The sequence below is a fragment of the Crinia signifera genome, chromosome 4 (assembly GCF_055691185.1).
Source record: "Crinia signifera chromosome 4, ASM5569118v1, whole genome shotgun sequence".
Classification (NCBI taxonomy): Eukaryota; Metazoa; Chordata; class Amphibia; order Anura; family Myobatrachidae; genus Crinia; species Crinia signifera.
Window position 1 is genome coordinate 230,983,180 of NC_139220.1, and position 17,150 is coordinate 231,000,329.

General features: G+C 43.7%; 1 protein-coding gene across 3 annotated transcripts in view; it reads right to left on the reverse strand.

Annotated features, from left to right (window-relative positions):
* FBN1 (fibrillin 1) overlaps positions 1-14,899 on the reverse strand; it is a 228,663-nt gene extending 213,764 nt beyond the window's left edge. For 2 of the 3 annotated variants that reach the window (XM_083183937.1, XM_083183934.1), the window contains exons 1-2: positions 14,749-14,899; positions 14,251-14,567 (exon numbers count right to left, since the gene is read on the reverse strand). In XM_083183937.1, coding sequence (XP_083040063.1) covers positions 14,251-14,423 — 173 coding nt within the window. In that variant the 5' untranslated portion in view covers positions 14,424-14,567; positions 14,749-14,899. The remainder of the gene's footprint in view (positions 1-14,250; positions 14,568-14,748) is intronic. The other variant, XM_083183935.1, reaches the window with a different exon arrangement.
* Between the last annotated feature and the right edge of the window lie 2,251 nt (positions 14,900-17,150).

Genomic DNA, 17,150 nt, shown 5'->3' on the forward strand with positions numbered 1-17,150 from the left:
ATGGTACAAGTCAACTAAAGCATAATGCCAATTAGAGAAGTGCATATTCCAAATGATTTTTCTGGGTTAGATTAGTTTGAGAGGTATGCTCTCTGCGTTTCCATCTTTGGTATAGGCCCGGCTGTAGTAAATTTGGCACAACTAGTTAATCTAAAGTAATAAAAGGATGTTTAGGTTCTACAATGTATTCAATAACTGCAATTGTTTCCCCATTGTAGCTCCTGTGTCGGATCTTCCTGGGATCTGTGACACGGATCTTACTGGGGCTCATAGATTGTGGGCCTGATACACTACCACTCAATAAGCTGCGGATGTTCGATGCTTAGCAAACGGCTTAACGCCCCTCCCCCTCACTGAACACCCGCACCCCCATGCCGCCTGCATCCCCTCCGTAAAATGCGAGCGGATGTGTCTCATTTTCTGGCATGCGGCCAAAAGGGAGAGAAATCATTCAATGACCGCCGACCATTAAATGATTTCTCTCCCCTTCGGAAATAAAAGTCAGTCTAAACTGACTTTTATTTCCGTCCGAGGGGGCAAGCACTGACGTCATTTGACATCAACTGCCAGCCCCCCGCAGGCATCGGCCCATCTGCATACCCAGGGGTTCCTGTGCCCGTCCCTAGCGGTGCAAACGGATCGGCGAAGAAGGTGTTTGCACAGCCACCCTGCACATGCGCATAATCAGCCATACGCATGCACAGAGCTGCACCATCTGTCCCCGGAGGGAATACGCCAGGGACGGATCCAAACAGAATTAGGCCTTGTGTGTAAATATGGCTCAGGAGCTAGCGCCAATGCTTTCTCAGCCATTGACCTTATTACACTGGGGATTTGTTTACAAAAGTTTGATTCTCAACTATTTTTATCGAGATCAGAACGAATTCAGAACAATGAAAATCAATCAATGTTGCGTTGCTGACTTTTTTTACGGAAATATACATTTATGTTACCCATACTCTACATGTGTGCGATTGTATGCAATGCGATATCACGTGACGATTCCCCTTGAAGCTCCCTAAGCGATAAATCGCGTCTCAAGTGATTTTTTTCACGTTCGATGTGAATACAATCATGCGTGAAATCAGGTCCTCCTTCTTCCAGGATGGGACTGTCTAGGAAATTAGTTCAAAACAGCGCCCATAGCATTGCGATAAAACGCATGTGTTTAAAAACACATGTGACAGCACATGCGATGCGATACATATTATGTGCAGCACATAATATCTTGAGATGCGAGATTCGACAAGCGTGTCCACGCATCGCCATGGGTGACACATGTAATTGGTGTGCGATCCATGCAATTTGTTGCTGCAATTTATCGAAAACACATGATTGTACCTAATATCTCACAAGTGTATGGGCAGCTTTAGTCCAGAGATACTCCATCTCCAACATAAAACATCACTCCTGCAGAAGGATAAAGTCGAGGCTGACAATGGAAATATTGGTAGTGGAAAAAGCAATTCGTAAATCTGGGGGTTCTATCATTTTAATGGGAAAAAAATCCAGGCTGTTTTTCATTCTAGGGAGAGGTTACGCAGGAGGACTGCAATGAGCTTGTGTTTAGTAAATCAGTGGGAAAATGCTGCAATCGTATTGGGTTTAAAACACTGCCACTTAGTAATTACACCAAGTGTTTCTGGAAAACGCATTGCTAATTCGTAACATGCTACTCCCAAAAAGAAAATGATAATCCCTGTGTGCTGTACATAATAATTGCAATAATAATTGACATGGTGTACGAAAAAAGAAATCTTACAACTAATGGGGTATGAACAAAGTTTAAGGACCACTGATCTAGAAGAACTTTCTTGGACATGCTCTGCCAACTCGGCTGTATGCTCCTTCCAGAATAGGAATTTATTTTAACATCAGCATTTATTTTGTCTATGTTGTATGCCTACTGTATGTTTTGCTTGCTCTGTTTTCATCACTGTCTGGCACTAAGAGCTTAAATCTGGGACAATAACAGGGCCGTATTAATGAATGGCCATACCCCTGTTCTTTCAGGTATATCAGTTCCCCCCTTGCAATATAATCTTCACCCCACAACAGCTGATGTTTGGGAAGCACAGCTTATGCCATCATTTACGCTTTCAGTGTTCACACCGACACCAATACGCAGTTGAAATAAAGTTTTCTGACGCTGTCTCCTCCTCTAACATTCATTGTCTCAAGACAACCCTCAGCTGACTACAGGTGTGACATGCTACACACAAATGCCTTAAACCAGTGGTTCTCAACCTCAGTCCTCAAGGACCCCCAACAGTTCACGTTTTCCAGGTCTCCACACAGAGTCGCAAGTGAAGTAATTATCTGAAAACATGTACTGTTGGGGATCCTTGAGGACAGAGGTTGAAAACCACTGCCTTAAACCATTGGAGCCAAGGTTTCAGGTCCTAACAGTGCCTTAGCAAAAAGAAAATTGATGGGACTTTAGTTCCTGCAGGGTCCTGCAGGGTCCCTAGGTTTCAGTAGTCAGTCGTATGGCTAATACAGCCCTGGGCAGTAATTATTATTACTGGAATGAGAATACTATTAACAAAACCCACTCAGAATGCTCATATGAGGCATCACATGATGACACATCATGATCACATGTACAGTAGAGCAAGGTTTCTGCATACACAGTCTGTTATATTGTATACCCCTTTCACATTGCAAATGAGGGATTTGGACACGGGTCCGTCCTGGGATCAAACAGGCATTTGTGGTGCACAGTGACCCGGCAATAAGCTGACGTCATCGGGAGCGGGGCAGATATGTTATTGGGGGCACAGTGACATATTAAATTGCGAACAACAATTTCAAGATATATAAGGCAGTTGGTTCTTCATAGCAAAGCACAATAACATTAACACTGCACTCCTATTTACACTGCAAGCGTAACACCCCGTTCACACCAGCCTTTTTTCCTGGGTTGGCAAGTGTAGTGCCGAGCGACCCGGGTTGTCATATTAGTTATGCTTTACCAATAAACCATTCATACCGCAAATGCCGGGGGCAGACATATTTCTGTGCATGTGCATACGCCGGGTGCGTGCGGCCACGGCGAACAGACTGTTCGGGCCGTGACGTCGGTGCCGAAGGCGGGCAGCTGACATCCAGTGATGTCCCACTTCCTCCCAAGGGTGCACGGAAATCTACCTGACCTGAGAGTCACTTAGATATGCGTGCACATTCCACATAATTCGGTGGTCGGCGACCATCGAATGATGTGGGTGTTCACCCACAGGCTGCAAATAGATGTTTATGTTAATCATCCATTTGCATGCCCTGCGTGCGAACACACGCTGCGAGGGGGGGCGGGTGTACCACCAACCAGGATAACCCCCTATATACATAACTGTAGAATTACTAACAAAATCAGAAATTCATAAGAAAGCAACATTTAGTTTGATCTACTATTATCATGTTTTCTCTTGTCCAATTTAGACCCATTAATTTAGTATATATATATATATATATATATATATATATATATATATATATATATATATATATCTTTTTTGTTGTAAAAATGCAAGTACCCCCTCTGCCCATTCTGTCTGCAAAGCAGTTAATAGAGTTCAAACTGAAAGTGAGATTCTAAGCACTGCATATAGTTCAGGGCCAACATAAACATAACTTCTAAGTACTTCCAAGGTCTCATCACTAGAGCTGCGTAGTCACATGAAAGTTGTGCAGACCCTGATACAGACCACATGTGTTCCCGGACAAAATAGTGTGTGCTCTAAAACAAACCCCAAATTGCATACAAACACCTAATTCCTAAAGCAACACCTTGCTCTGATTTTATAGCTAACATTTCCCGTTTAAGAAAATAAAATTGCCCAGTGATCTATGGAAATATTGTATTACACTGTTAAATCACGATGGATCCTCTATAAATACACAGATACTTTCCTGTTCTCATTGGGCAGTTGTACTTATGTACCTCACAACCATCCAAGATGGTGTTGTACCTACGGACACAACTTGAATCAAGCGCTAGGCCTTGATGGCTAACCTTGACACTTCAACTGTTGTTGAACTACACATCCCAGAATGCTCTGCTTCAGTTTTGCTATTTGGCCATGCTAAATCTGATGCAGAGCATGCTGGGATGTGTAGTTCAACAACAGCTGGAGTGTCAAGGTTAGCCATCAGGGCACTAGGGGGAGGACAAGTGGGATGGGGAGGAGGGGATAGGGATGCTGAGAGAATGAGATGAAGTGAAAATATTAGGAAACAATAGAGATGAAAATAAAGAAAAATATATATATAGATAAGATAAAATAAATGTAAAAATAAAATTGGTAAATAAGACCAATGCAAAGTTTACACTCCTTATTGGAGGTTTGGGAGCAGACCAGATGATTGAGGGGAGACTTTCCCTAGCTTCCCCTGCAGGCTGTTACTGTAATGCCGATGTCCGTGGCTTTTAATGTTTGCGGCGGGACCAGGGCCGTTTCTAGAGGCGGACAAGCCGTGCAGCAGCCCGGGGCGCCGCACGGCTTGTCCGTCTCTAATAAACAGCCGGGGCGTCCGGCAGCTCCCTCCAGCGCCGCCTCCCTTCCTCCCCCTCTCGGCTCGCCTCTCACCGTCCGTCGCCGGCGCCGCTGATTAATTTCCCAGGGGAGGGGAGGGGAGCGCATCGTGCGTCTCTCCTTCCCCTCTCTCACTATGTCACTGGGCTGTCAGCCAGGAGAACAGCCCGCGATGTATGAATGGCTGACAGCTCAGTGAAGGGGAAGGAGAGACATGCGATGCGCTCCCCTCCCCTCCCCAAGGAAGATGAAGAAGAGGCAGCAGCAGAGGCGATGGCAGCAGGGGGAGACGCAGAGAGTGAGACGTGAGTCACTGTATGCTGCTTCCGGGACTGTGGGGCATATTTGGCACTGTGGGGGCATATATCTGTGGCACTGTGGGGGCATATATCTGTGGCACTGTGGGGACATATATCTGTGGCACTGTGGGGGGGCATATTTGGCACTGTGGGGGCATATATCTGTGGCACTGTGGGGGCATATTTGGCACTGTGGGGGCAGATATCTGTGGCAAAGTGGGGGCATATATCTGTGGCACTGTGGGGGCATATTTGGCACTGTGGGGGCATATATCTGTGGCACTGTGGGGCATATTTGGCACTGTTGGGGCATAGCTGTCACTGGGGGCATATATGTGTGGCACTGTGTGGGAATCGCTGTCACTGTAGCGGCATATATGTGTGGCGCTGTGGGGGGCATATCCAGCACTGTGGGGGCATATATGTGTGGCACTGTGGGGCATATTTGGCACTGTTGGGGCATAGCTGTCACTGTGGGGGCATATATCTGTGGCGCTGTGGGGGCATATGTGTGGCCTTTGGGGGAATAGCTGTCACTGTGGGGGCATATATGTGTGGTGCTGTGGGGGGCAGATATGTGTGGCACTGTGGGGGCATATTTGGCACTGTGAGGGCATACCTGTGGGGGCATATTTGGCATTGTGGGGGCATATGTGTGGCACTGTGGGGGCATATGTGTGGCACTGTGGGGGCATAGCTGTCACTGTGGGGGCATATATGTGTGGTACTGTGGGGGCATATCTGGCACTGTGGGGGCATATTAGTAAACGGCATCAGTTTTGTGGCAGCGGCTCGTGGGGCATAATGTGTAATGGGCATTATGGTGTGGGGATTTTGCGTAATTGCCATCCCAGTGTGGGGTGTAATGGCATCACAGTGTGGGGTCTAATGGGCATCATGGTGTGCGACATAATGTGTAATTGTCATCATGGTGTGCAACAAAAATGTGTAATTTTTATCACGGTGTGCGGCGTAATATGTAATTGGCATCACAGTGTGCGGCATAATGTGTACCTGTCATCACGGTGTGCGACGTAATGTGTAATTGTCATCACGGTGTGCAGCGTCATGTGTAATTGGCATCATGGATAAATAGTGTATAATGATTTAAGTAGCCTGTCATTGTTTGGCCTTGATCTGTGAGGCGTACTAGGTCACTGTGTGGGCCTTTATATTTTTTATGTCACTGTGTGGCCTTCAGCCCGCCAACTTAAGTGCGGGAGGACAATGACAACTCCTGCAGTAACCAATGTCTGGTCATGCAGGTCGCAAAAGTGTGATGTAAGGTAATTGTTTTCCTGCTAGGCCACGCCTTTATATTAAACCACACACCCCTTTTAAATTAAGCCACACCCCCTATTTCGGCGCGCCCTCCGGCGCGCACAATTTCTTCTACTCCCTGTTATGTATTTGGGGGGGGGGGGGGGCGCATTTTTTTTTCTTCGCCCTGGGAGCTAAATTGTCTAGAAACGGCCCTGGGCGGGACTTTGCGGCTTTTTTTACGATGGACCCCAGGCTGATGTGTGTAAAAAAATAGATAAAATCACATTGCTTTTTACGGGAAAACTACAAGACCCAGCATGGGGGGCATTAATGTTCCCACTGGGTCTCGTAGTTCATCTGTAAAAAGAATGTGCAAATAATGAGACAAGACATCCAGAGCTGTACAACTTTAATATCACACCTTCTACACTTTAACCCTTTGCTTGCGAACAGCTCTGCGAGAGATGCACAAAATATAGGCTAAAATTGCCCGTGTTGCTCACATTTGTTATATGAATTCAAATTAACAATTTTGTGGAAAAAAAATATTATTTATATAAAAGGTAAACATTACAGGTCATTATGATTAATTAAAAATGTTTGCTTGGCAATTTTCACACCAATTTTGACAAATTCACTTGGCACTCAAAGGGTAAATAACATTCACACATATTCACCTGGTCCAGCGTTGTCCTCTCTCTGCCACTGCTCACTCACTGCTGGCAGCCGGGTGAGCGTCGCTCACTGTAGCCGAGACAGAAACCCTGTGACGTCACTGGGCTATCAGTGGCGAGTGAGCAGTGGCAAAGAGAGATTGAGAATGCTGGAGCAGGTGAGTATGTGTGAATGTTATTAAAGTGTAAAAGGGGTGATATTATAGTTGTACAGCTCTGGATGTCTTGTCTCATTATTAACATATTCTTTTTACAGGTGAACTACGAGATCCAGTGGGCTCATCAATGCCCCCTATGCTGGGTCCTGTAGTTCTCCTGTTAAAAGCAATATGATTGTATCTATTTATTACAAACATCAGCCCAGCGTCCATCGCCGTGGACTGGTGAAGCCCTGTCCAGGGCTGACCAGTCACGGTGCTCAAGTGACAGCCGGGGGACCAGCTGTGTCATTACTGTTGGAGCCCAGTGCTGACTCCAAAATGGGTGTGGATCAGTTGGTCACAAGCAAGTTGTTAGACAGTCATTAGGCTGACACCATTAGGTCGACATGCACTTAGGTCGACATGTGTCTAGGTCGACTAGCAGGAAGGGTCATAAGGTTGACAGGGTCATTAGGTCAACATGGGTTAGGTCGACATGGTGTTTTTCAGGGTTTTTTTTACCCGAATATCGACACAGTCGACATGGACACAGGTTAAAGTGCACCACGTCCATTCGCCATGCTTCGGGATCGGTGCCTCGCTAGCTCAGCACACTATTTTGTTCTCCTGCCACGCCCTAGTGGATGGTAGGGCATAAAATACCGCCTGTCGGCACATGTCGGCTCAAAAAACAGTGAAAAACCCCATGTCAACCTTTTGACTGTCGACCTAACCCATATTAACCTAACCCATTTCGGCTACACTCATGTCGACTTTCCTGCATGCCGACCTAGACACATGTCGACCTAATGGTGTTGACCTAATGACTAACAACTTGCTGGTGACCCAATGACCATATCCCCTCCAAAATATGGGGGACCCCCTACGTTTTTGTTCCCCCATATTTTTGGAACCAAGACCAGTCCAAGAGCCTGGTGCTGGTTTCTTAAATATGGAGGATCCATTTGATTTGGGGGGGGGGGGGGGGCACGCATTTTTTTTTTTACATTTTAACTCACACATTTTTTGGGACAGAACCGTGCGCAGATCTCACTGATCTGTGTATGGTTCTGTCAAACTCACCAGGCTGAACCTGATCTATCTGTTTTGCGATTTTTGGTCATTAATTACATTTGTGATTTGATTTTTTTTTTTCATGAGAAAACATCTGGACGCGATTTTAAATGTCCGATTCAAATATTGTGAATTTTACCTCAATCCGCACGTTATTACATGTGCGATTTTTTTTGAAAATGTGCAAATTCATCTGCACATGTCTAAAAATCGCACCGTATTACATTTCGCCCATGGTGCGTACACACTAGACAATATCCACGATAATCGTTATTGTGCATATCTTTGAAAAGTATCTTCTAGTGTGTGTTGCCTTATGCACTAACCATGTCTATGCAATGCATTTTGCACACATAGGAAAGGGATGGCAGGAAGTAATGCTTAGTTCCTAACTATCTTGATTTCAGTGGGACAATCACAATTGCAGGGGACTATTACCACCATCAGGACACTCTTGCCTATTTGCAGTAGATTTGGAGGTATTTCCATCAGAATACCATAAGAATGCATTTTTATGTGAAAAAGGATGAGAGCGCCATGGTTGTCCTAATCTATGAACTCTCACACCCCAGGAGCAAACCCCACATCTCGCCATCTCAAACACTGGGCGATGTTGGGCAATATGGTAATGTTAGCATCCTGAATCATTTGGAAAAGTTGCTCCAATGGTCATAACGGAATTTATTCATATTATAATTCTTCTTCTTCAACGATACAGAATAGGAACAGATACTGAGAACTGCATTCAGCATCATAACCAGGAATCTGGTACTGTCGATATTGAAAAAAAAAACTACATAAACTTCCAGGAATACAGGATTTGGGACATTTCCTTGAAATTAGGTCAGTTAGCAAATATGGTATTGCAAAAGATTCCATGGAAACAAAACAATGAAAAAATGGGCCTTATTCAGGCTTCATCGCAGGGCAAATTTGTTCTTAAAATGGCCAAAACCATGTACACTACAAGTGGGGCAAATATAACATGTGCAGAGAGTTATGGGCCTACACATAGGGCGATTTCAGGTCATTTTCTAAGCAATCTCACTAGATCGCTTAGAAAATGCCCCTACATCGGCCCCGGGCATCGCAATCACCCAGCGATTAATATCCAGGATGCTCACCTGAGAACACTGGCCCTGACAGATCCCTCAGCACACAGTGCTGAGCGTTCTGAGCTATCTAGCATCGCTCAGAACGCTCAGAAAATCTCCCCATGTGTAGGCCCCTTTAGATTTGGGTGGGGTGTGCTGAAACTGAAACCTATATTGCATTGTAAACATAAACCATCCAGTATTTATACTGCACAGAAACAAAATAACTCACCTGAATCTAACTCTCTCTGCACATGTTACATTCCCCCCTGCAGTGCACGTGGTTTTGCCCATTTTGAGAACAAATTTGTCCTTACGATCAAATCTGAATTAGGCCCAATGCACAGTAATACATTTCTTCATCTACATATATATATATTTATAACAATGACCAAGAGGTATATGTATCAAAGTGATTGATAAGCTGCAGAGAGATAACGTATCAGTCAATCAGCTCCTAACTGTCACAGGTTATATTTGAAATATGACAGTTAAGAGTTGATTGGTTTGTACTTTTTTCTCTACAATTTATCTCACTGCAGCTTTACTACATCTCCCCAAATGTCCCTGGCATGATACATAAAGTGCTGGGCATAGCAGATGACTGTACAGCTAGGATGGTGTGTGTGTGTGTGTGTGTGTGTGTGTGTGTGTGTGTGTGTGTGTGTGTGTGTGTGTGTGTGTGTGTGTGTGTGTGTGTGTGTGTGTGTGTGTGTGTGTGTGTGTGAGATTGGTGAGCTATGATGAACAGGGGGCTTCATTGAGTGGAGTCTGATTGAGTAGATTGGGCGTGGAAGTGAATTGCGTCAGTTGGGTGCAGCCTGGGAGAAGTCTTGGAGTTGAATGCGTCATGGGAGAAGTCTTGGAGTTGGCGCTGTATGCGGATATCAGGGGGGAGAAGAAACACCTATCATTAGCAGATTGGAGCAAACAGGGGAGATTGTGGTATAAGATGAGGTCAGAGATGTACGGGTGGGGTGGTTGTGGAGTGATTAAGGGCTTGTGATCCAGTGTAGAGATTGCACAGCTGGAAAGTAACAGTGTAGGGAGGGTAAGATCTTTCTTGCCTTTAGCCTTCAGAATGAATGAAGATGGCAGGGTGGGTCAGAATAAGGCCAACAATGGCAGAGATTCTAACATGATAATGATCTAGTGTCGTTCATAAAATATTTGTATATTTTATCTATTCATCAATTTTGAGCGCAGAGAAAAATGTAGTTTTAATGTAAATAGTTTGAATTCTTTTATTTTTCTTTAGCTATTTTTCTAGAACTGTGAGGCCTCCGCAAGTGAAGTACCATAGCTCCTAGGCAGTGCACACTGACGTTTCACCTTTCATTTAATATGTTTTCAAGGGTATCTGAGAACATATAAATGGATGCATAAATAAAACTCATTGTACAAAATAAGACATTATAAAGTAATGTTCTTACATGTGTTTTTACTTGAAATCAGATCACTTTTTTGTATATCTGACATTTATCAGCACAACTGGAAACAGACATTTATCTCTATGGGAGTCAATTGTAAATTAAATTAGATTATTAAATGCTCACCTATGCATTTGGCTTGAACAAGATAATGACATCCTTATTTATGACATATATATTATATAAAAAATAAATCACACTGAAGGTATTTGTATAAAATGCTATAAAATACACATGTAAACACAACATGGTTTTCTATGTGTCTTTACTTGTACAGTACTTGCATTATTACATGTAATAAAAGAAGCATTGCAAACACCAATTATGCAGACGTAACTGTTTGATGACCTCTCCGCTCACCTTATGGCCGCAGGACACCAATGCAGTACTTAGTAATATTACACCCCCTTCACACCACACAAATAACCTGCGTCCGACCCAGGTTGTTGCTGGGTAGACCTGGGTCACTGTGCAGTGTGAAAGGGACATTTGAAAAAAAAAAAAACAGGTCCAGTAACCTGGCATTCCAAGCTGGGTTAAAAGAAGGGTTTTACTCGGGTTGATTGGCAGTGTAAATGGGTAACCCGAGTCGAACAACCCAGGTCCCATTCACACTATAGGGAGTGGGCAGCTTCAGCTCCAAGTGCTGTCCCCTACCCCGCCCCCCGATGACGTGCCGCCGCTCTGCCCCTCTGATGACATCAGCGACCCAGCTTATTGCCGTGTTGCTATGGGATGCTTCACCTCCCAAATGCTGTGTTACTCCTGGGACAGACCCATGTCCAAATCCCGGATACGACCCAACATTTGCGATGTGAAAGGTTGTACATTGTAGAGTTTGCCATCAACCTCATCAGGTATAATATCCTCAATATAAGGATTTACAATGTGGAGAAACCTAGTTTTTAATGGTTAAATATACACATATCTCAAAACTCGCTTTCATAAACAAATGTGAAGAAATCCATCAAACACTGTTTTATGTTAATGCTTTCCCAATATATTATATATCACGAACAGCCTTTGTGTTTAAAATGTCCAATTATATTAAGATTAGCACATCCGTAATGTGTCTCTCAACCCAAAAAGAGCCTAACTTCCAAAGTTATTCTGAGTGTTTTGGTGACCTACAATTTAAACTGATGTTATGTTTAAGGAACTCCAAATATTAATGCTAAAGTATGTTGAGATATATCCATCTTGAACTAACCAAATGTGTTTAGAAATACTTTCACTCTAAAATAATTCATTGTTATCTGTGAGTAAAACTATTGCTCATACATAGCTGACATATTTTGGCATGTGCGCTCTATATCCTGTCAGTTTAATACAGACTGTCAAAAATATCCTCCACAGTAATCTCAGTCAAGAGGTTACATACTGTAGTAGCATTGTAATATGACAAATTCACACACTACTATGCCACAGATTTACCCACAACTCCTTCAGGAATTTTTATTTTAATATTTACATGAGATTTTATTGGAGCATCTCATTTATACGTATACATTTTATATTTGCAGTATTATCAAAAAGTAATACTATAACAGGACAGCATATAGCGCCAATAGGTGCTAGTTACAGCATGAAAATATTAATGTTACAATCACTTACACTGAAAAACCATACATGTAAACTGTGTTTGACAAATGGCAGTTGGAGTTGAATAGTTACTTTGGGCCAGATGCACTAAGCTTCAAAAGTGATAAAATGGATAGTGATAAGCAGCCAGCCAATCAGCTCCTACCTGCCATGTCACAGATTGTGTTTGAAAAATGTCAGGTAGGAGCTGATTGGCTGGCTGTTTATTACTCTCCATTTTATCACTGTTGAAGCTTAGTGCATCTGGCCATTTATCTTTCAAGCTGGGTGCACACTGGGCGTTTCCCTCGGTGATTCCCGCAGAAGAACGTTATACTGCATATACCGATATCACTCACAATATCGGTCATTGACGTAACCCGCTCCATACATGCAATCACTGATGATATTGTCAGATTGAGCAGCATGTGCATCAACGACCCACGGCTGTGAGCATCGGTAATGATTTTTAACGTACACACTGGACGATTTGCACATTATATCTTTAATGGTATGGATATCATTCATATCATTAACAATATATATCGCCCAGTGTGTACATAGCTTTCTCTATAAGCTTTGATAAATATCCTGTGAAATACCTCCATTTAAACAGGAAATTCATTTTGAGCAGGTCACAAACCAATGTAAACACAAACTACAAGTACCAAAACGAACTTACTGTACTGTACTTTAATATTGCTGGCTATAATGGGAAGTAATTTCATTACAGCCCCAATATATTGATCAGTGATCATATTAATGCAAGGTACCATATTCAGCACTATGTGCTTTTATACAATCTATTTGATTTCTCTACTATGTTTCTGGGGAAGGGCAATAATATTGGACCCGACACTGCTGGCATAATAAGATATTGCTGGGATAATAAGACATGCTGCATCATTTGATATTACAAATTGGTTTTGGATGTACAGATTAAGAAGCCATTTCAGAAAAAAAGTATGAACTGTCATTTATCAAATAGAGATTGCATATTACACACCATGTATAACACTTAATCCAGAGTAAATATCAGATACTGTAAATTCATATCAATTATTATTAAGATGTAACTGGTCAGCTGCCTCCAGATGCACTGACGTAGGCATGCAGGAAAATGCTTTAATGGCTAATAGATAAATTCCAACTGGCGCCTGTTTGGAAAGTGGTGATTTAAATCAGCAAAGGTCAATCTCATGTGCTGAAACCCTATTCTATGTATTGCATCATATAAGTATATGCCTATCGCTGAAGCAGAGCTCAGATTGCGATGTAGGGGACCACTCCCCTCTCCTGTCTGTAATCCACATAATACAGCATGGAAATCCCACTGTTTGTATAATATAGAACCACCCTGCTGATTAAAGGCTGGAAACCATAACATTTGCCTAACATTTGCATCTGTTTAAGGATTCTTAAGTAGCTCTTTGCTAAGAAAAAAATGACCGTTTTTATTTGCAGCAGAGATCTGGCACAATAAGTGGTACCCTGGCAAGTTTATAAAACGATATCAAGTGGCATAATCTAGTACTATCTACTATGGATAAACTGTACTGAACCAGCCACAATGACATTTCCAACCCTAAATAAAGTAACTTAAGTACAATTATACTCTCCATACAGTCTATATACAAAGCCTTAGGTGTAGATAGATAGATAGATAGATAGATAGATAGATAGATAGATAGATAGATAGATAGATAGATAATGCCAGTTAACATGGTATACTATAGTTAACCATTTAAATTAAATGTAGACAATTGTAAAAGGTCATCACACAAAGATCAGTTGGATAGCTGTGAGGGAAGAGCACCAAGATAGTATTTAATACCCTGCTGATTACTTACTATCAATCTGTGATAACAAGTAGCAATCTCATATATGTGTCAACATAGATACTGTCAATTCTAACAATACAACACAAAACAAGAGGCACATGCAGAAAGCAGTTCTAGTGCATATACATGAGTGCTTATACTGCAGCTAGTACTGTAACACGTGGTTTATCAGCCTCACAAGTGAAGAATACAAGTGACATGTAATAATTCTTGGAGAGGAGTGTCAGCTCATGCATTGCACCCATTTCTAGCATAGGAAGAGCCCACTCAGCAGCAGGACATGGCATGTGTGTGCAGCAGCAGATAAATAAGCAATAATTACCCTTTGAGCACATCATGCGCTGCTCCAGCACTGCCACCTCTCCTCTTAGCCCTGGTGGCTCTGGCATCCTTTACTGTCACAGCGGCCACATCTTTGTCAGCAGACTGGTTGGCACTGGAGGGCAGGAACACTATAAATCCAGCAGCCAGCCTGAGCAGGCTTCCCAGCCGCATCCTGATGCTGTGCACAGCGGCTCCTTCTCCTAAAGTACGGCGGGCACACTCCTCACTCCCTGGCTCCGATCTGCTTGCTCCAACAGGTCCTGTCCAGAAACACAGAAATAACAGCTCTCCTCAGATTAGGCGGCAGCTGGGAGTCTACAGGAGAGAAGACACAGGCAAACTCATCTTACACACTGCAGCAAACAGCTTAGCTAAGCCCTATGCGCTGTACTCCCGAATAGCATTACGCTGCAGGCGGAAGGTTGCGCTGCCCCCTACCCCCAGAGCGCAAACTTCCCAAGCAGAGAGAGAGCTAGCAGCAGGGGCTCCGGGTTACCTCAGCGTGCACCCGAGTCAGCTCGTGTCATGTTCCTTGTGGCGGGGGGACAGACGCTATTTAGAATTTATAGAACAAAGTGGCCGTTAGGGACAATATAAAGCAGATAAAAAGCTTAGTGGCAGCGAGGGAACCCGCCCAGAAACACCAAGCAGGAGCTGCGGCTGCTCCCACTAAGGCGCAGGCTCAGCCTTTCTTGGCTGCAATCGCCTGTGAGGCTGTCCGGGGGTTGAGTGCAAAGCGCGGGGCTCTGCCTGCACATCGCCACTATGCGGTGCGGATGGGGGGGCTTCTCATTTCCCCACCTGCAGCATTACATGTCATTGGAAAACCAAACCATTGTGACTGTAGGATGGTGCTCTGTCTGTGTGTAGGTGCTGCGCAGATGCATCTCTCTACCTAAGGGGTGATTTAGAGGTGAACATAACACTTAACTTTTTTTTTTTGTGGTGAAATATGCATCAATCATTATTATCTGCAAAACTGCACCTATCCTTCTTCCAAGAGAAATTATGCTTGACAAGGAATGTATTTCATAAACAAATGAAAAAAAAAATGTATCTCAGCAACATGCTTAATTGTGATTGCTGTACATCATTTGCAGCTCCAGATGTAAGCTCTAACGAGCAGGGCCCTCTCTCCTCATTTCTGCCACTGTTATAATTGCCTCATTGTCCACTGCTGCAACTGTCTTTTATGTACTTGTCCTAATTTGCATTTGTACTGTGAATCACTATTATCTTGTTTTGTTCGGTACTTGTGTATTATCACGGCGCCCGTTAAGTCGTTTACGTACTGTCCTATTCAGCGTAGTGTCCATTCAGCACAGCGACGGCAGTTCACGTGGCCGTTAAGTATTTTACGTACTGTCCTATTCAGCGTAGTGTCCCTTCGGCGGCGGCAGTCCCTCCAGCGTAGTGTAAGCGCTATAGCACGGCGGCGGCAGTTCACCGCAGTTTGTATGCCCCAAAATATATAAAAGTACAAAAAATGCATAAATATGTATAATAGAAATGCAATTGCCTATTTTTATGTGCAGACCTGGAGCTGAAGCTCCATCCATTGCATTGTTAAATCTGGCCATGATCATTTGTAGGGTTCGGCTATGTGGTAGACAATGTGTAGGTCGACAATCGCTAGGTCAACCACCAGTGGTCAACAGTTAGTATGTTGACACTTAAAATGCTTGGGTGTTCATGGGCGTTTGTGTTCAGGCACCCGAGGGCTCCCAAATTTCCCAAGCGGGGGCGGAGAGGCCTGGCAAGGGGAGCCCCGGTGCCAATCAGTAGCATGCTGCAGCACAGCTCAGTCCGAGAAATTTCCAGGCATACCACTGAAGCGATTAAGTATAAAAAGAATATCTTACTCATAGATATCCCTAATTTCAGGATAGGCAGACTTGGTGGTGCCCTTTATGCAGCTGCCTAAAGCTTGCTAATGGTAGAGCCGGCAATGAAGCCAAGGCTACCAGACACATTCATGTCATACGCACACACACGTCACACTCATACACATGTTGTACAAACACACTTGTCACACTCAAGCAATCACACACCCCCTTCTCCAGGCAATAGGCCTCCACCTTGAGTACTACAAGGCTCAGTTTAGGCCACCTGCTTTTTCCAATCTATACCATATCTCTTTGTAAAATCAGCTCTTTTGGATTTCAGTATCATCTTTAGGTGAATGATACTCAAATTGGCCTATCCCCCTTTAGATTTCTCACCATCTGTATTAAGGCCCCCATACATTAGTCCGACTTGTCCTAAGGACAAGTCGGACCTGATTTCACCCTGCAACTCCCCAGGAGGGGGACACACGATTAGGCACTTGATGTGCCAAGGTTTGCATATGATAAATCGCATGGATTTATCATATGCGGTCCCCGGGGAGCTGCAGTAGGAGGGAGCCGTGCGGGGGGTATGACAGAGGGCGGGGGATACCGGCTATAGAGAGTCTAGCAGGGGGAGGCTGCATAGGGAGCCGTATACAAGAAAAAGGAAATAGTGTGCATGGGCGCTTAGGTGATACAAACAAATAGAGGTGATATACATACAAATAAATGCAGAATCCGCCTGTTTGATTCAGGGTCTAATTAAAAGATCTTTCACCTGATGAGACAAAAGCCAAAACAAAACCTAGTGCAATTCTGTAGGGCACATATAACAATTTATTAGTCTCACAGGACACTTACAAACAAACAGGTATAAAAGGCATATAACCACCGACTGTGGTAATGTAAATCCTTCAATAGTGAGGTGTTACCGTCCCAGGACTGCTTAATATAGGAAGAAGGAAGATCTCCGCACACTATTCCCTTTTTCTTGTATACGTATTAACCTTAGGCCTGTAGTGAAGGTCTTGAGTGTGAGGTGGGCTGCATTGGTGTAGTATCAGCGCCA